This window comes from Taudactylus pleione, unplaced genomic scaffold (genome assembly GCF_031769625.1).
Source record: "Taudactylus pleione unplaced genomic scaffold, aTauple2 ptg000136l, whole genome shotgun sequence".
NCBI lineage: Eukaryota > Metazoa > Chordata > Amphibia > Anura > Myobatrachidae > Taudactylus > Taudactylus pleione.
Window position 1 is genome coordinate 2961310 of NW_028284538.1, and position 21304 is coordinate 2982613.

Sequence of the window (21304 nt, forward strand, 5' to 3'; positions counted from 1 at the left end):
ACATGAAATTTATTTATGTGTCATATACATCTTATACACAGCCTATAGGTCAATTTATATTTTATTCTTAATAATTTTGTGCCTTAAACAAAGTTTGTGTACATTGAACCATCAAAAATCAAAGTTTTCACTATCTCAGTCATGCTAAAAATATTCCGTATTTTGGAATATTTGGATATGGGATACTCAACCTGTATACAGTTACACCAGAACAGGTATGTATGTGTAACAGCATAAACTACTTCCGCATAATCAAAGTGCATGACATGAAGGGCACTGCAAAGATCCACTCTAGAACTTATTGATTTGACCAGTTCGTCATGAAACCAAGCAAAAAAGTATTATCAAACTATTTTCTACAACATATTTCAAGTAGCTAACCTCAGAATCTCTCAGAATATCTTCTAATAATGTCAGAAGTCAGACAAGTTTATAATTGACTGGTTTAATCTTGTATTTTCTTTTTATCTCTTTATTTATAATAGTTGATACAAAATACAACATAATAATTATCCAACACATATTGTGTACAAATAATTACAAGCAAAATATTATTTTCAAAAATATAGTGAATACATCACTATCAATATACAACTATTAATTTCTAACAAGAAAAATGGGTACAAAAAAAAAAATAATAAAAAAAAATTATATATATATATATATATATATATATATATATAAATAAAAAAAACAAAAGAGAAGAGAGAAAAAAATGGGGGTGGGACAGGTAACGTACAGCACAGTATAGCACCCAGAAATAAACCACTTCATTCCATTCCGGGTAGTTGTAAATTAATCCCCAGGTCTTGTTCCCAAGTCTGCTCAAAGGCTTCCCTAAAGTCAGAGGATGGGGGTTAACCATGAGTACAGGATTAAAATGGTTCCCTTGCGACCAGGGTTGTAAATACATATATGTTCAAATGCAGTAGGTTGACACATTTCGTGGGGTTTACTGAGCGAGCGAATAAAACTACAAATTTGCAAACTGGCAGTTAGAAGACATACCATGTTTTTTGCACAAATTTGCAAAATTTGGAGGCTGCAAAGTCTCCCTGAATATGCATGATCTAGTTATCCCAGCCAATATCCAAGGATGCTTATAAGAGTGCGTGCACTCTAGTGAGAAAAGAGGATTGCGCCATAAAGGGGTCATGGGGGATGGGTAGGGTGCCAGTTACAAACCTTTATTTAGTTTGTCCCATACTTGCAAGACAGTCCTTACACAGGGAACTTCCGGAGCCGAGGCTTGTCTCATATTAGGATGCAGCCATAGAAGAAAACTAGTTAAGTGGTGCCCACCAAATCATTTTCAAGTAATACCCATTTCCTACTCCTCTCCTCTGAGTGCCACGAGGAGATGTGACTCAATTGTGTTGCAGTAAAATATCCATCAAAGATGGGTAGCCCCAAACCACCATTACTCAGTGACTTGGCCAAGCAGGCTCTACGATGTCTCGGTTTTTTACCAGACCACACGAAGGAACCACACAATGATTGAACCTCGTGAAAATAAGAAGCCGGGACCACAATTGGGATTGTTTGGAAAAGGTATAATAACCTGGGAAGAATATTCATCTTAAATGTGTTAACACGACCTGTCCATGAAATACATAGGAGTGCCAATTCCTTTTTGATCAATTGAAATAGAGGGGTATAATTAGCCTGAAATAGTTCTTCATATGTCTTTGTAATGGTAATCCCTAAATACTTAAAAGATTTAGGTTGCCAGGTGTAATCAAAATTGATCTCTAAAAGCTTCTGTGTGGGAGGAGGGAGGTTGAACGCCAAGGCCTCTGATTTAGTGCTATTTACTTTACGCCCCGAGCTGGTTAGTAATAGATAACAGAGATATTTTGTATTGAGACCCTAGTACTGAAACACCCTTGATATCAGGAATCAGGATTGACCTGAATTTTGGTCGCAAGAGGTTCTATGCTTAAGGCATAAAGCAAAGGTGATAGGGGACATCCTTCTTGCACCATTACCTAAAGTAAACAACTGCGAAGATAGGCCATTAGTCGAAACCATGGCTGACGGATTATGGTATAGAGCCGTAATAGCCGACATAAAGCTGTCACAAAAGCCATAAGTCTGTAAGGCTTGAAACATGAAAGGCCAACATAACCTATAAAAAAGGCCTTGTCTGCATCGAGTGACAGCAGCACAGCTGGTATCTTACATTTATTAATACAGGAGATTAGGTTAATCGTCCGCCTGGTATTGTCCAGGGCCTGTCTCATAATTACAAAACCGACTTGGTCGGCATTAATCAGCTGCAATAAGTATAAGTTCAGCCTATTAGCCAGGACCTTGCGAACAGCTTAACATCACCTTGAAAAAGACTCACATTGAAACGCATTGGTGAACGGTTACAAGACTATAACCCAGGAGGCAGGAACTGTTTAAGAAGCACTGCAGTTTGCTGAGATACCACGGATTCCTATTCCCAGCAAGTGTTATATAAGCGACTTAAGGTGTATTCTGTACACCCACACCATCTGGTACGCCTTGAATCTTTTTTATGTTACGGTGGATTTTAATATACATATTTTATATGATTACCTTTGATTAAAAGGTACTACACTATGATAGTCCTTCTCCCTCTCTTTTTTATATGAACTGACGTAACCCATGGGAGTGTGAAGATTTTTCTACAATTTTAATCCTTGTTGGAGTTTGAGGAAAACCTCGCCTTCTTCTTAATTAGACTTTCTATTCCATTGGATTTATAACTTTACTTCGGTTATATATGAAGTTTTTGCTGTGGTTACTGTGTATCCCTATTGAGCTTGGGTGACTACTGTTTTGTAGCTAAACATCAGCGTTTAACAAGGAGATCGGTCTATAGTTAGTTCGACAAGTGGAGTCTTTTTGTGGTTTGGGAAGAACTATAATAACAGATTTAAGAGAGTCGGGATGGAATTGTTCCCCCTCCAAAATCCTATTTTATACAGAAACCAGGTTAGGAAACAACAGGGCTGAGAATGTTTTATAGTAACCCAAAGGCAGGCTATCAGGACCAGGAGCCTTAGCCGGTTTCTATGATTTCAGGGCTAATTCCAACTCCTCCTCGGTGACAGGCATATTTAGTTTTGCTATAACAGAGTCAGAAAGTCTACAGGACTCAAGATACTCCTGAGCGACCGAAGAGGGAAGAAGCGAAATTTGGTGGAGATTATCAAGATTATATAATGGTCTATAGTAATCCTAGAAAGAGCAGTTAATATCTACAGGATCATAGTTAATAGTACCTTGATGGTCTCGTAGGGCTGCTATAGTTTGAGAAGCCCTGTTAGTCCTCAACTGCGACGTTAACAGAGTATTGGATTTATTGCTCTTTTCGTATAATGTTTGGTTTGCCCACCTTAGTGACTTCTGTTCAGATAATATGGACTGAAGTTCGCCTTTGACACTCTGAAGTTGCCTGAGCACCAATGGGGAGTGGGATTGTTTATGGGAGCGTTCCAGCTGCTCTAGTTGTGTAGTTAAGTCAACAATTATTTTAGATTGTTGCTTTATTCTATGGGTAGCATATTTAATTACTAATAATGGCCTTATGTGCTTCCCATAGTGTTGGGTAAGGGACTTCTTGGCTAACATTTAAATCAAAGTATTCCTTAATGTGGGTACGAAGGTAAGCAAGGAGGGTGGGCATGTTTGGAAAGGCTTCTGTCCAACTCGGGAGACAAAATCGCATTAAAAATCCCCTCCCACTAGTACCAGACCCTTGCGTACTTTATGAATTTCTGCAAATAATGTGCAAAAAAAATGGGCTTGACCTACAGATTCACGATGGTTATATTTTGATGTCCTATACGTGCAACCAAAATAAGATATCTCCCCTCTAAATCACTCTTGGAAAAGAGAAGTTGGAAAGGGACCGATAAGTGGACTATAATAGCCACGCCGTTTTTTAGAACTGTGGGAAGAATGAAAAACATTTTGATACCAAGGAGGGGTGGGAATTCTTTTTAAAATGGGCCTCCTGCAAAAGAATTATATCTCCCCGTTGAGAATAGATTGTGTTAAATAAAAGTGACCTTTCATGGGGAGTATTAAGACCAGGATAAAGGAAAAAGAAAACAGAAGAAAAAAAGAAAATACAAAATACACAAAGAAACAGGAAAGTGAACAATTCTACCTCCTAAAAAGGGGTACAAAGTTCACAATGAGTGAGTCCTTTGGGAAAATAAAGATAGGAAGCACTCCAAAGAAAGAGTACTTCCACTGGGTGCCTTATTTGGGAGGGCAAACTACTAGTAAACTAACTATTGAATGGCGAGAGTCACCTCTCGTTAGTCCCACATATTGGGGGGAATTATAGGAAATCAAGTGGACTGAACTCCGTCTACCTGGCACTATCAAATAATCCAAGTAAACCTATGCAATACCATTAAAAAAAAAAAAAGTATGCAATATAAATATATAATAGAATACAACAATCCGGATATCCAATGGGAAAAGATAACAGAAATAACGTGACCTTAGAGAATAAAGGAACAATGTCGAAAATCCTCCATCACAACCCGTTATTCAAGTAGGGGAATAATCTTGGACGGTAAGAGAAATGGCAGCATCGTTATCAGATAGTTGGAGTCTATGCAAAAGTTCTTTGCCCTCCTTGGCGTCATGCACTGAGATCTGTCTTCTGTTCACCTCCACAATCAATCGAAAGGGAAAGCCCCACCTGTATTTGTACTCATTGTCCCGTATACTTTGGTAACATTGCACAGATCTCTGCGCTTAAGAATAGTTATTGGGGCTAAGTCTTGAAAAATCTATAAGTGAGAATCCTAAAAAAAAATCTGTGGAGTGAGCGATTTGATCTTTAGTTTTGAAGGATAAAAACTTCAGAATAACATCTCTGGGAGGAGCATCATCTTTCGGTTTTGGTCTGAGGGCCCTGTGAGCCCTTTCTATAAACACTGATTGCTCAGGAAGAGAAGGTACCAACATCAGAAAAAAAATGTTTCAAGTACGGTTCGAGAGACTGGGGAGATATCGTTTCAGGAATATTGCAAATACTCAAATTGTTCCATCTTTCCCTGTTTTCAAGATCCTCGTTTTTGACTCTGAGAAACTCCACTTCTCGATGCAAAAAGTCTATGTCATGGGAGGCATCTTTTAAACCCCGGGAGAGTGATTCCGTCTTGGCCTCCACTGCTGAAGTGCGTTTGGATAAAGAAGCAAGTTCATGCGGAGGTCGGCAGAGAGGTGTTGGAAATTAGAAGTGAGAGTTTTATTAAGGTCAGCCAACATAACTTGAATGTAATTTTTGGTAGCATAGACAGCATCTGGTGGCACATCGGTACCAAGTGGGTCTCCGGGAGACATCGAGGTTTGACGGGAATCAGAGCTATATAGGTGTGGGATTATACCCTGCTGAATACTGTTTTTTCCCCCTCTGGTATTATTCAGATGCATATTGTATAGCAAGTAAGAATATAAGCAGAGAGAGTTCAGGAAAGAAGAAAAATAAAAATAATAAAAAAAATATTCATAAGGCACAAATCCTGTGGCTGGCCTCTGTTATCCCAGTATACAAATAAGAATTTGGGACACTGTATAAGGAGCCCAGACTGAAAAGCTGTCCACTGTTAGAGCTGCTATTACATATAGTACAGCAGGGCTCTCAACAATACCACTCAGGCTGGCAGCATGAAATATGGAGGACAGATCTGCAGCTGAGAGTGTTCACCAGCAAATGCACCCAGTCCCAGCAACTAGATCTCACTCCCAGTAGTGGTCTGTGAGGCAGGTGCGGTGACAGAAGATAGCCTGGGGAGCAGGGAGGAGAGAGCACTTCCGGGTTTCTCTGTTCTTGGGAAGCCGCGGCAGCCTGCAAAGAGTACCACGGCTCGCCGGAGAGGACTGCACACTACACATGGAACCAGTGGAGTTTGCTGGGAGGATCTCCATTAAGGTTATGGGAGCGCCGGCGGGCGGACGGTAAGGCAGTGCAGCCAATCTGCTGCTCCAAGGATCCGGCACGGAGGTAGGTAGGCCTGAGCCTTCACCGCTACAGCAGGGCTTTGTAGGGCACCACAAACGGTCCACCTAGTAGGCGGGTGACCGTGGGAGCACAGTGGGCACAATTCAGTGGGAATTAGCCCAGGGGGGAACATAAAATAGAAGGGGAAGCCTGGAGCTTTGGAGACCTGCGTCCACTCGATATGGCTTCCAAGCCACGCCTCCAATCTTGTATTCTTTTAACCCCTTCATACAAGTGGGTTTTGTCACCTTGTGTTGAAGCCATTTTTATCATGTTTGCATTCACGTCATTAGAACATCAGTATCTCAAACTTTTTTTTCCCTCCCAGAAGAGAGCATTAGTCTTTTTTTTTATTTTTGTATTGATATTTTGAGAAATGTAACTAATAGTAAACATGTCGATTTGCCGACCTGTACAATGATGGGCCTTTTATGATTGGCAAATCTATTATTTACTGAAAATGATCTGCAAATCTATATGTAATGTATGGGTGCAGATTGGTGGTTTGGAGAATCACGAAATCAGGGGAAGAAAAAAAAACAACAACACAGAATCATTGAATTTTTTTCTTTCGTGATTGCTGATGTATGGGCCCCATTATTCCTGCTCCTGGGACTGATACACAGATGTGAGCAAACCCTGTGCTTTGCGTACATCTCCGATGATTTTTCATTTGCGCACGTGCAGATCTAATACAGAGCTATTTCATTGTCCTCATCGCACCCTGCACCTCTAGTCTGGAGATGTAGGTTTTTTAGTCGCAGTAAAAGACAAGTACCATCCGCGATGCTGTCAGCGCATGCGTTAAGCCCGAAAGTAACATCACTAGTCCAGTCCAGCAGTGATTGACAGGGGGGTAGGGGTGGAGGAGGATCTCATTCAGCTGATGGATATTTCCTGGTCTCTTTCACTTATCTGTGGCAGCCAGCTTGCGTGACCTCAGACAGCCGAGGAGATAGCAAATAATCCGATGTTGCGTCCTTGGATGCAGCTCTGATCAGTAATGCATGTAGGAGGCAAAGCTGTGTATGCCAGCTAGTTATACATATGACATGTACCATACTAGAGATGAGTAGGTTCGGATTTCAGAGATCCGAATCCACCCACCCCATCTTAGGATATACAAGGCAGATCCGAGTCGGCTCGGGGTTTTCCCGCCTGACTCGGATCTCAAAACGAGGCAAAACATCATCATCCTGCTGTCGGATTGTCGCGGGTTTTGGATTGCATAAAAGGTCCCGCGATCCCCCCAAGTTTTATTCTGGCTGTGGAGAGTGAATAGGAAGGAGGGGGCTGTGATCGCTGTGCTGTTGCTGTGTGTGCATAGGGGCTGGCTACTCAATGTCCATACTGCATAGGGGCTGGCTGGCTGTTGTCCACTCCGCGTCCATACTAGGGCTGGCTGCTGTGCTAAGCCGGTTGTCCATAAGGGCTGTGTTACATTGTATATACTACTAGGAGGCTTCAGTGGCTCCTCCTGTGACACTGCAGTCCATAAGGGGTGCTGCTGTGTTGTCCAGGAGGTGTTCTGTCTATCAGGGGTGCTCTTCACCCCAGTGCCAGATGTACTAAGGTCTGAAAAGTGATAAACTGGAGAGTGATAAACCACCAGCCAATCAGCTCCCAACTGTCATTTTTTCAAACACAGCCTGTAACATGACAGTTGGGAGCTGAGTGGCTGCTCGTTTATCACTCTCCAGTTTATCACTTTTCAGACCTTAGTACATCTGCCCCCAGTGTGAAAAAAATAGTTGTTTTTTTCTGTTTGTGAGCTGTGCATGGGTGCTGCCTATGTTTAGCAAGGGGCTGCTGCCTAGTTCAGGGGTGCTCTCCACCCCACAGTGCAAAGAAAAAAAAAAAATTTTTTTTTTTTCTGTGTGCATTAGCCACACTTATCAGCAAAGTAGCTGTGCAGGAGAGAGTGCTGCTTGTGTCGTTTATCAAGGGGCTGCTGCCTCTTACAGGGGTGCTCTACAACCCCCCGCCTCAGTTCAAAATAAGTGTTTTTTTTTCTGTGTGCGGATGTTTATCAAGGGGCTGCTGCCTCTCCCTCAGTTTCAAAAATATATAATTTCTTTGATCTGGTTGTGTGCGTTAGCAGCAACTTAGCTGCGCTATAATTGCTTGGGGATGCGAGACCACAGTGAGTATGGAGGACAGTCACATGACTGGAGAGCCATATCCACATACCAGTCTTGTAGCTGCCAGCAGCTACAAGACTGGTAAGGCCGTCAACTAATGCACAATGTCAAGACTGGTAAGGCTGTCAACTGGTAAGGTTGTCAACGTCATCTGTGAAGGCCGATGCACCAGGGTTTAAGTCAGGCCATGTTTAAAAAAAAAATTAAAAAAATCAACTTTTACTCTGTTCAAGAATTTTTTTTTTAAAGCTAAGTTAGCTTTAGAGAAACAAAAAATTGGCAATATGACATTCACTACATGAAGTGGCAAGGAAAGGATAAGGCCTTGGCCTTTATTTATGACTGGTGGTTCTAGTGATGATTTAAGCCCTTCTGCTTGCATGAGGTACAAAAAAAAATTTTTTAATTGTTAAGATGAGTAAGACACCAGAACCGTGTGCTCCGAAAAATCACAGATCCCAGAAAAGAGTCCAAGTGTGTCCGCGGTTGCCATGTGTGAGCCTGACCTTTCTAATACTGTACTTGAAGAGGATCCTCCTTCCACCATTTGTGTGCCCTCTGCAAATGTGAGGATGAGTTGCACAAGTCAACATGATGACGTAGAGATCGAGGATGCTTCTGTGGAATTGCACCAGGAGGATATTTTCGTAGTTGGCGATAACAACAAGGATGATGAGGATGTTGATGCCGAGGATGTTTGTGTAACAACTGTAAATCAGGCAACAGTTGTTGCCCATGGTTGGAAAAAATCCCATTGTTGCCATGCCTGGACAAAGGACCAAAAAATCCACTTCTCATGTGTGGAATTATTTACACCAAAATCCAGACAACCTTTGCCAAGCCATTTGTGACCATTGACTAGTAACAGAGAGTAGAGGTAAGGACCTTAACCATCTAGGAACCAGCTACCTGTTACGTCACTTGCAGAGCATTCATCAAATTGGAAAGGGTATTTCAAATTCTGAAAATTTGGGGGACAAAAAAATGAACAACAATCAGTCCAGTGTCAGCTAGCTGCTCCCTTCTATCTGGATCCAAGCACCTGAAATCTCCACTACTAACACCTGCATTATCATCAACATCCTCATTCGTGATCTGAAGTAGTCCTGCATCCAATTACATAAGTGCTAACTTCTCTCCTATCCGTTGTTCCTCAGAAGGATCCTTAAGTGCTACGCCGGCTGCTGCTGTCAGTGGATCTTCATCCCAGAAGGGGACCAGAAAGAAGACTACTTTTAGTTTAACAAAACAATTGACTGTCAAACAATCCTTTGCAATGGTGAACAAGTATGTCAGCTGACACCCAGTTGCACAGCGGATTACTCATGCTATAACAGCTATGCTGGTTTTAGATGTGCGTCCAGTATCCACCATTAATGCAGTGGGTTTTATCCAGTTAATGAAGGTCCTGTGTCCCTGCTACAACGTTCCTTCTAGATTCCACTTCTCTAGAATAGCAATTCCAAATCTGTACATGGACATTAAAAAAAACCTTATTAATCTCCTCCGAAATGCCGGAGTGCCCACTGTCCATTTAACCACAGATATGTGGACAAGTAGAATAGGGTAAACTAAAGATTACATGACTGTGACAGCCCAATGGGTTGTGTATTGCCTCCAATAGTGCAAACAGCAGCAGCAGAAGCATCTAACAAATGCCAGCTCATTCAGAGGCAGGCTATTCTGTGTATCACCGGTTTCACTAAGAGGCATACCGCTGCAAACCTCTTAGAAAAACTCAGGGAAATCATTGCAAAATGTCTTACCCCACTTGGACTCTCCTTGGGATTTGTGATTTCTGAAAATGCCAGCAATATTGTGCGAGCATTACATGTGGTCGAATTTGAACACATCACATGTTTTGCTAACACAACTAATTTGGTGGTGCAACATTTTTTTTTTTAAATGAAAGGCGTGCAGGAGATGCTCTTGGTGGCCCGAAAGATTTCTGGACACTTTCGACATTCAGCAACTGCATGTCGAAGATTGCAGAACCAGCAAGAACTGTTGAATTTGCCCTGCCATCAGCTATTGCTAGAGGTAGTAACTAGGTGGAATTCAACCCTCTATATGCTTCAGCAGATGGAGGAACAGCAAAAGTTCATCCAAGGCTACACTACGGCCTATGACATAGGGAGAGGAGCGGGAATGCACCTTAGTCAAGCGCAGTGGAGAATAATTTCCATGTTGTGCAAGGTTCTCAAACCCTTTGAACTTGCCACATGTGAAGTTAGTTCAGACACTGCCAGCTTGAATCAGGTCATTCCCCTAATCAGACTTTTGCAAAATCAGCTGGAGAAACTGAAGGAGCTGAAACGGAGTGATTACACTAAGTATGTCGGAATGGTAAATCCAGCCCTTCATCCGCTTCGTCAGGACCCAAGGGTCGTCAATCTCTTGAAATCAGATCACTATATTTTGGCGACCATACTTGATCCTAGGTTTAAGTCATACCTTGTGTCTTTCTTTCAGATGGACATCAAATCTGAAAAGATGCAAAAAGCTGTTGGTGAAAAAGTTGTCAGCTCAAGTGACACGTCACACAGCATCATCTCCTCCAGTTTCTGCAGCTTCCAGGCAAAAACTACATATTCCTAAGAGACCTACTGCTGGTGGTGCTGCAGATCAGTCAGCAAAAACTAATGACATCTGTTTGGGTCTTAAAGAACTGCCTAGAATGAGTGACATGTCTACCGTGACCTTGATACAGTCACCATTCAGAGAATGGTGGATGATTATTTTAGGGATAGCGTCTAAATAGGCATGTCACACAGTCCGTTTCACTACTGTCAGAAAAAGAGGCAATTTGGAGTCCCTTACACAAACTGGCTTTGCTGTACTTAAGTTGCCCACCCTCCAGTGTGTACTCTGAAAGTTTTCAGTGCAGCCGAGAACCTTGTCAGTGATCGACGTAGGAGATTACTTCCCCAGAATGTGGAAAAGATGATGTTCATCAAAATGAAATTACAAATTCCCAGAGGAAGACCTTTACCAGCAAATAAGTAAAAAAAATACAGAAGCGTCTGTAATGGTGGATTCCAGCAGGGACAAATTAATATTATGTGAAGAAGAGGATGTATACACTGATGGGGATGACGATATCTGATCTTACCCATGTTGTAAAGCCAGTTTGTGTATGGGATCATTGCCACCAATATCCACTGCGCATTGGCAACTTGTTTTGTGGAGGATCCAAACAAACCAATAATTTCAGCAGCAAGTGGCAGTCCCTGTCGCTGAAGTGATTGGTTTATTAAACTGTGAATGTCCTTTTTCATATATACAACATAAGGGTGGGTTGGAGGGCCCAAGGACAATTCCATCTTGCACCTTTTTCCTTTCCATAATGTTTGGGGTATTGCTGCCTGACATTTTTAATGTTATGGTTTATGAATGTCCAGAAATTGTAATGGCCACAGACAGCATCTCCTGCATGCCCCTTTCATTTTTTTTAAAGAAAATTCTGAACCAAGTGCTGCTTGTGTCAACCCGGTGGCTCAAGTTGCACAACAGTGACATTCAGCCAAGGGTTCTCAGCCCGCAAGGCTGCTACACAGCCCAAAGGTCGCATCCTGCTGCACGGCCCAAAGGCCACCTGTCGTCACTCCTCACCAGCCCTCAAGGCTGTAACGGCCACAACTTGCCAAGAGTTCCAGCCCTCAAGGCTGTTGCAGGACTGGTTCCTAATCATAGTGGAACCATTCCACTACTACTCAGCCCAGAGGCTGCATCAACAATTATCAACTATCAATTCTTACTTCAGCCAGTGGCTGCACCAATGATCAAGTATCAACTCTTCTTACTTCAGCCAGTGGCTGCACCAATTATCAACATTTCTTACTTCAGCCAGTGGCTGCGCCAACTATCAACTATCAATTCTTCAACCAGTGGCTGCACCAATTATCAAGTATCGTTTCCTCCTTCAGTCAGTGACCATCAATTATCATTTCTTCAGTCCTCAAGGGGTACCCCAACCATCATCTTTGCACAGTCCTCAACTCTATTTAACACTCAGCTTTGAGCCACCTAGCTGGATGCAACCTTTTGGCCCTTAACTAGACAAAAAAAAAATCAATATTGTGAGGTGGTCAAAATTGACTGGAAACGAGTGGAAATAAATGTTATAGAGGTTAATAAATACTATAGGAACAAAAACAGGCCCATTTTATGTGATTTTAGCTGCTTTTATGATTTTAAGCAAAAAATCCAAATCCAGATCCAAAACACGGAGGGGAGGTTTTGGCAATACCAATCCAAATCCAAAACCAGGGGAGATACAGATCCAAAACCAAAACACGGGGTTCGGCGCACATCTCTATATAATCTTACATCACCTGTGTCATATAAAGAGATATTATATCTTTGATGTATATAAGTTGTCCAGTTGCTCAGGGAAGAGAAAGAGGACAGCAGGGATATAACACACTATACATATAATATAAACATAAGCCAGACATATGAGCAAAAGTCTATGCCCTCAGGAAGAGAGAATACTCATGATGTATACCGTACCATACCAGTGATATATAGACATGTATTTTACATATAATTTAAAGCAAATGTCTAGTTACTCAGGAGTGACAGTATATCCTCAGCTTAATATAACATACTATACATATGATTATAGTACGTATAACACCTTAGTGATTATACCACAAGTCTATTTATTCAAAGCAAGAGAAAGTACATCAGCCTCATGCAACATATTATATATGATGTATAGAAGGTGCGATAGTACATACTCAGCTTTATATAACATACTAAAATTATAGTTTAACTCAGTGGTTCCCAAACTGTGTGCCGTGGCACCCTGGGGTGCCTTGGGACACTTGCAAGGGTGCCTCAAGTAGGTGGTCCAGCACCAAATCAAATTATTTATGTCACAAACCGTGCTAGAGACCTCCGTCTCAGACCCCTGCATTTTCCCATGCGTCTGTGTCATCGCGGCATGCTGAGCCACCGGCCGCTTCACCCAGTGGTCTCCTGTGTGGGGCCTCCGCCTGAGGACTGTCCACAGCGTCCCCGCTGTTGCCTGTGTCTCACTGCTGCAGTTCCATGCGCGCGTGGCGCGCTAGCGTGCAAGTCCTCCGGATCATGGGCACGGCAATCTTGGGTCAGGTCAGGTGGTGTATGCGCATCCAGTCAACAACACTCTCCGCCGGCTCCAGCCAATCCACATCTACCTGACGGTATAAAAGGTCTTCCGGTGACACAGACTGGTTGCCAGTACAACAATGTCCATTGCCACAGCATGACGCTTGTTCCTGTGCCCCTTGGATGAAACCTTTGTTCCTGTATTGCTCCAGTGCCTAAGTCTGTTCCAAGATACTCCAAGTCCGGAGTACTTCAGTTCCTAAATCCAATCCAGCATACTCCAGCCCAGAGTCATATTCAGGTTCTCAACTCCAATCCAGCATACTCCAGCCCGGAGTAATATTCAAGTTCTCAACTCCAATCCAGCATACTCCAGCCCGGAGTCATATTCAAGTTCTCAACTCCAATCCAGCATACTCCAGCCCGGAGTCATATTCAAGTTCTCAACTCCAATCCAGCAAACTCCAACCCGGACTCATATCCCAAGTTTTTAATTATATTCTCCAAGTTCTACTACTCCCAAGTCTACAGTTCTTGTCTACAGTCTAGTTTCCAAGTTCAGTGACTTTTGCTTTACAGTTTTATTCAGTATCTTCTAGTTGCGTTATTTCTGCACATAAGTTACATCTCATACCATAGTCCCTATTATATCTGTATGAGCAGAAATTACATTAAACCCTCTAAATTCCAACTAATCACTGGTCCAGGTGTCTCTGTACTACAACCCAGCTCGGGTTCAGAACACCAAATTCCCCAGTCCGTGACAATTTATGGTCAATGTTATGTAAATATATGGACAAACAGAAGCACAAACCTGCCCTCTACCACAAAACTATACCTAAGGATGACAGTAAAGCACCATTTACTACTTTACTACATTTTTTTCTGAATTTGTCAACAACAAACTTAAACTTAGGGGTGCCGTGAAAACAAATGCTGATACTCTAGGGCGCCATGATTTTAAAAAGTTTGGGAACTACTGGTATAACTCCTCAGTATACTTGCCTACACTCCTGGGAGGCTCCAGTTTTTACGGGGAGCCCTCCGCACCCCTGGAAGTCTGGGCAGATCTCCCACATCCTGCCCACTTCCTAGTGAAGCGGGCAAGATGGGGAGATTTAATGGGGAATTCCCAAGTTCACGAGGAGGGCCCCGTCCCCGAACCAGCCTGCAGCAGCAGCTCTCCGGGCTGCTCCCGGAAAGCACTTATACAAAGTTGGTAAGTATGCTACTCAGTGATATATAAACACTTATTATACATATTTTGTGTATCAGATGTCTATTCACCCAAAGTTCTTTCTGTGGTATTTTAATAAAGTATCATCCCCTGCTGGAGATTGAACTGTATCTAATTGCATAGTGACCATAGCACCACTGGAGCTGGATTCTCACTTGGGCCCAGATTTATCAATGAGTTATATTCTTGTAATCACTAATCTTAAATGGTGCTCCAAGCCTCCAACCAATCAGCTCCTTTCATTTTTCAAACACATGACAGTTAGAAGTTGATTTGTTGGATCACCATTTAAGATTAGTAACGAGTGATAGCAAGAATATCACTTGTTGATAAATCTGGGCCTTGGTTCAAGAAACCTAAACGCCCCTTGTAATTAGCATACTGGACTACTCAAGCCAGCAGTACAATATTATATAATAGTAACATAGGCCTGAACTCAAACAAGCAAAGGAGCCCATACATCAGCAATCAATTGGGACAATTTGGCGTTTTGCAGGTGATTGTGTAAAAACAAAAAGTGACTGGAACTGGTAAATCAGGTTGTCCAACATGTTGGATTTCACAGATCAATTGGGGCTGTAGTTTGCTAGTGTACGGTAATTGCAGGCTTGCCAACATTTAGCTCCCTCCTTCCGGGAGGGAGCTGTCGGGCTTACACAGCTGGGAGCGTGATGCTGTCAAAAGGGGACAGGGCCCGATAGCCGAAAAAATCACTGGGGGTGGAGCATGGGGAAGTGATAACACGACCACGTCATCATGGCTCCACCCCTCTTCAAATGGCAACATTAGTGGAATTGTGCAGCAGGGGACGGTGCTACCATGATGCGATTTAGCGCGATTCGCATCACCGCCCTACCCCCGTTTATACTTTCATCTGCGGGGGGGGGTGTGTGGACACGTCGCCGGAGGCTCCCAGCCGAATTGGAAGGGTAGGCAAATATGTGGTAACGCTCAGCAAATTTGTAGACCTTTGCTAGTAAGATGATGAGCCCATCATGTAGTGTTCCCTCTAGCTCCGGCGGGAGGCAGGGCGCCGGAGCTAGAGAGGGCATGCTTCGGCGTGCGCGCGACCGAGAAGGGGGCGTGGTCATTGGAAAAGGGGGCGTGTCTATAAGACGCGTCCCCTTTTCGTCACTCTTGGGGGCGTGCCCGGCACTTATGGACACGCTGGGCAGCCCCCAAGCCCTGCAGACAAGGAGAATAGACGCCGGGCGCATGCGCCCGGCGTCTATTCTCCGGCGGTGACCGGGTCACCGCATGTTTCTCCACCCGCGGGACACTGCGTCCCGCGGGTGAGAACGGCTCCCGCAGGCTGTGAGGGCAGGGCGCTTTTTGCCCTCCTCCTGGAGGGCAGGGCGCCACGCCCCGCTAAAACAGCCTAGCGGGAACGCTATATCATGATTGGCAAATCTGTATTTGATGAAAAAGATCTGCAAATCACTGAAATATATATGTAATGTATGGGCACAAATGGATCTTTGTGCTGGGGGGGGTCATATAATCTGTGAATATTTTTTTGTGATTGCTGATGTATGAGCCCCTTTATATAGCATAAGTGATCATATAGGTGAAATATATTACATAATACAAGCACCTGTTCAGTACCCATTGTAGTAACCTGATCTCTCTGCTTGCTCTAAAGGTGCCTACACACTTGGCGGTCTGCACACGATCCCACGCTGTGTACGATTTCCCTTGAAACTCCTCCCTGGCAGCTCTGCACACGATTTGGTGTTTAAAGTGTCCAATTTACAAACGGTCTATTGTGCATCCAGACTTTTCCCAGAGCATTGTGTCCCACATTGGCAGATCTGAAGATGCGATGTGCGACCAGCGGGGACGTGCATCGCATCGTGAACTCACGATTTGGGCTTTTTTTATGCGTCGAAATCGGCCAGATCAGGTAAAATATCGCCAGGTGTGTAGGCACCTTAAGCTACAGTAACTTGCATCAAGGCAGAAGGAGAAATAGTTACTTTGTCAGAGCTGTGCTGTGGGGGGAAGAGCAGAGAAATCAACCCTCCACATTACATGCAAACCTGACATCTGAGCAGTAAGAATAAATGTCAGGTTATATTTGTTACACATCTGGAACATACATAAATGAGTGCAGCAGGAGAATCTGGTTTTACTTCAGGAAGCCTTTCTGCTTCCAGGCAAAGAAAATCACAATCTATACAATAGATAAGCAAAGGCAAAAAGCCTGCCAAAATATCCTCTAAATTCATGCTGGGCATACACTATACAATTATTGGGGCAATCCGCCTGATGTCAGTGGATTGCCCCGATAATTGTAGTGCATCGTTCGGGCTTGCCTGTCATCCAAAGCCCAGCCGCGGCCGACAGACATTTCCCCGGTTCCTTCCCAGGGAATTGTCTCCTCCCCAGGGGCGGAGCGCAGATATTGGGGCCAATACAGTGTATGCCCACGATGACTGCTGAGTGCCAGATAAAATGTATCCCGGTCTGACAGGCAGTTTATCCAGGCTTGCCAACAATCTGGCTGCCTTTTCAGGGAGGGGGTCGTGACACGATTTTGAAGGCTACACAATGCAGAGTACAGGCAATGTGTAGCCAGGGCCACGATTGCGCAATTCTGCGCGAATCACGTCATCAGCTCCCCCTGGACCGTCCACTGATGTAAGGAGGGAGCAGATGCCGCAAGGGGTTGCGAGTGGGTGGCGCCGGCCGGTAGACTTGCCCACTCTTCCTTGGGTCCGGTAGCGACACCCGATTTCGGGAGACTCCCAGCAATTTTGGGAGAGTTGGTAAGTATGATTTTATCTCTCAGTGTATGCCCAGCATTAATGAGCAGTGTAGGATAACATACAGTGGTGCTTGAAAGTTTGTGAACCCTTTGCAAATTTGGTCTTTTGGTGCATACACACGGTCAGATTTTGTTTCAGATATGAACGATAACGATTGTAAAAATCGTTCATATCTTTGACATGTAGGGCATGCATGGGCGAACGATGCACGTGCCCGCATGTCAGATAACAATATCTGAAATCTAATGTGTTTGCAGTCAGATTTTAACGATTTCAGTATTAAAATTACTGTCAGAAATCGTTCATCGTTGATGAAATAGTTCAAAGCATTGTAAAAATCGTTCATCTGACAAATCTGACCATGGGTATGCACCATTAAACTACCTCATTTTCAAAAGCAGATAAAGGAGAACCAAATCAAACACGAAACAAAAATAATTTGACATGCTCAAATTTTTTTAGGAAAATGATCATATATTACACATCTGGGAGTGATAAAAGAAATGGAAGTGGGCACATCCGTGTGCTTGTGCAGTGCAAGATAGACCTTTGGTGTGCAGACTGCACCGCGGATAGGTCTTGTTAGGTTGGCACGTTAGGTAGTGGTGTCGGGAATTTCCGTGTATGGGCACACAGGAACCAGCAGTGTAACCCGAGCCTGGTGAGTGGAAGTGCTGTGCAGCTCTGCCTCAATTTGTGTGGCGCTCGGTGTTCAGAGCAGTCTGGGCTGGGACTGTGCGAGCCGCTTGATCAGGAACTGTTAGTATCTCAGCAATGGGAACTCCCGTGTCAGGTGCGCGGGCCAAGTGGCGGCAGGGTAGAGGATACCTCTGAAAAGATTAAAGACGGCTGTGTAGACTCCTTGTGCCGTGGCTGTGTAATCTCTGCCGTAGTGAGATTACCAGCTCGGGTAACACACGGATGTGCCCATTTCCATCCCTTTGCAGCTTGCTACGGGATAACACGCCAGGATACCTCACAGACGCCGCGGCCCTACAATTCCAAACGGGTGAACTCACCAACTTACAAAAACCACCATATACAATTGTTTTCCACATTTCATATATACACAATTTTTCAATCTAAGCCGGCATAAAGTAAGAATCCTCCAACTGCTGTTTGGTCATATTATACTGGCAATAAGCACGGTTGCTACGAACTATTTTTTAATGTACAACACCTATCCAACTTGTTCTGTTGATATTCGCATACCAAAACCAAATTGACTGTATTTTTTTTTCATAGTCATCACAATGAACAGTTATATTTTTACATTTGATTGTAATGCATGGAATTGTACTTTTTTATTGTTCATGTTTTTACATATACTGTAATGTATATTAAACTTTGTAGTGGTTATTGAGAAGCGCAGCAGATTATTTCTTCTCTTTTTAAACCCATGTACTTGTCCTGTAAGTCACTTGGATTCTTGTTCACTTATTATGTTTATGTACTTTGTAAGGCACTGCAGAACACTTGTGGCGCCATATAAAGTAGTAGTGAAGTGGGCAGGATGGGGAGAAGTTTCTCAGGGAACGGCAGTCGGCGGGTAGGTGGCAGAGTTAATGACGCAATTCATTTTGGCCCCGCCCCCTATTTAAAAAGCGAGGGGGTGGTGCTTAATGACAAAATGTATGGACATGGCCTAACTGCTTCTTCTCTCTGGGCTTCTCCCGGGAGGAGTAAGAGAAAGTAGGTAATTTATGTAATAAGAACAGTTCTTAATTCCCACCAACATACCTCCCAACATGACCCTCTCCAGGAGGGACACAATGCTCTGGTCCTGGACTTCCCTGGTAATGTATGATTGGTGGCGGCTCCAGAGGTGAGGCTGCAGTACAGTCCAAAATTCAAATAGGGGAATCACACCAACTGCCAGTGAGTCCCAGCCAGTGATGTTTGGCAGTGTGTGAAATGACAGTTGGTGTGGCTCCCCTATTTGAATTTTGAACTGCGCTGCAGCCCCACCTCTTACCAGTGAAGTCCAGGACCAGAGCATTGTGTCCCTCCTGGAGAGGGTCATGTTGGGAGGTATGCACCAATAGACAATAGTCAGGCAAAAACACAAACACACCTAGCAATAGGCTTAACATACAGTATGCTAACCACCTAATCCCCACATATATCCACCACACCATTCCCATCTATCTGCTTATAGGCAATATGTCTCTAGGAACCAACAACCCTAGAAAAGCGGGTCCCCAAGTCTTACTGATACTTGCAGTCTCAGAGGATAGCGCCGGAGCATCTGTTCAGCCTGCCAAGGAGGGAAGGGGTAGGAGCCAACTGCCATCCTCACTGGGATAGGGGCGTTTATGGCGACAGAAACTCTGGAATCCCCTCTCCTGCGATGGCTGAATACTGCTGTGGTCCTCCTGGGAGTGCGTAGATAGGTGTCACAGCTGTCTGACCAGACCTCAGAGCTCCTTAGTCAGGTGTGGAAAGGCTATTTCTGCATAGCTAAAGCCCTAGACACTCAGGCAGGGAAGCGGTGACTCTCCTTTGGAGCTGGGCACAGAGGGAGAGGAGCGCACACCCGCTCACTAAGCTAGCCCCACTCTGGCAGGCGCTCTGAGCCCTGGAAACAGGTCTGAGGCGCAAGAAAAACAGGCTAAATAAAATAAACCTACCTAGCTTCCTAAATTTGTGCCTTACTCCTATTACACTGAAAAAGAAAAACCCTGAGGTCTAGTTGGTGGAGGTGGCAGAGCTTATACATTTTAGTGCCTATAGGCCTGCTCCTCTACCCAACGAAATTACCAGTGTCCCCCAGGTGGCCGCAAGGGGAATCGCAGTTTCAAAAATCTGATAAAGGGACGTGGCAGTGACAGGCAAACAGTTGTTTAGCTACTATCACAATAAGGCGCTCAGTTACCAATGTAACTGTCCCAAAATATATTTGAGATACAGATGTGTCCTCATATACGTAGTCTCAATATGTAACGCGGGGGGATCATTGCATTGTAACGCTCCATATAGTCTCAGTCACACACAGCTATACTGTACAAGTGTTGCATATCAATGGAAACCGTGAAAGGTTTTGTTGCATTACAATTTTCAGCCCAGTTGCACGGGACCTGGCACGCCAAGAAGGGCCATTTGGCGTGACTGCAGCAATAGAGTATGTGGTCACAGCTGTACTGGAAAGGACGCTGAAAGACCGATTAGTTAATAGGGGCAAATAACCAAGCATTTATGGAAGACAGAAAACAAAGTGTTTGCAATTACAGCACAAGTTATATGCATACTAGTCAGAGAATAAACCCGTACACATATATTCTTACATTTTATTATTGTATGCAAGAAACTGAACCAGCCCAAGCCGGTACTTCCCATTGGAAATCTCAGTGATATAAACCAAAGGACTTTGTGATGCTGGAAAGATCGTCCTTATGCTGAGACAAAAGGTAATAGCAGCAGATGTAACCACTGGGGGGATCTGAGTGTGATATCTGTACAATAGGCACATGGAATAAGAGTGTTTATGTAACACAGGCTTCTGTGTGGCTACTTTTTCCTCCGTTGTCCTCGGATGTCCTTCTTCATCCTCCCATCCACAACCTTGAACTGGCCTTTCACTCCAGCTGGGCGGCGAACTTTCCGTCCAACGCCTTTCTTGGCTACCACAATAGTAACCTGGCGCTTCTCTTTTCCAAGGCCGGCTTTCTTATATATACTGCAGAGACAAATTGGAGGGACAAGGTAGTCAGAAGTACATGGACTATTCTTCTACTCACGGATGCTTTGCCGTTTATTTATTGTGATGTTTATTAAACGCCCCATATTGTCTGTGTGTTTATATTAGAGGTTACTATCCCAGCCTACAATCTAACACATCTCAGAGACTATTCCAATCTGCATTACTAGAATGAGCACATACGGCTCTCTCACAAACACTTTCGTTATTTTCTCCCTTCGTCAGACATCATCACTGTGAATGCACATACTGGACCTAACATCCATTCTATTAGATAATACCACACCCAATAGAGATTCTCCTGCAGCTGCTTCGTGTCGTTGTAAAATTATTACTTATATTTCTTCTAAAAGCCTATGGGCCTGATCCAGG

The 21304-nt window shown here is 43.7% G+C and overlaps 1 protein-coding gene across 3 annotated transcripts in view; it reads right to left on the reverse strand.

The window, feature by feature from the left end:
- Positions 1 to 20508: 20508 nt before the first annotated feature.
- FTSJ3 (FtsJ RNA 2'-O-methyltransferase 3) overlaps positions 20509 to 21304 on the reverse strand; it is a 73428-nt gene continuing 72632 nt past the window's right edge. For all 3 annotated transcript variants that reach the window (XM_088473502.1, XM_088473500.1, XM_088473501.1), the window contains exon 22: positions 20509 to 20911. In XM_088473502.1, the coding sequence (XP_088329628.1) occupies positions 20743 to 20911 (169 nt within the window). In that variant the 3' untranslated portion in view covers positions 20509 to 20742. The remainder of the gene's footprint in view (positions 20912 to 21304) is intronic.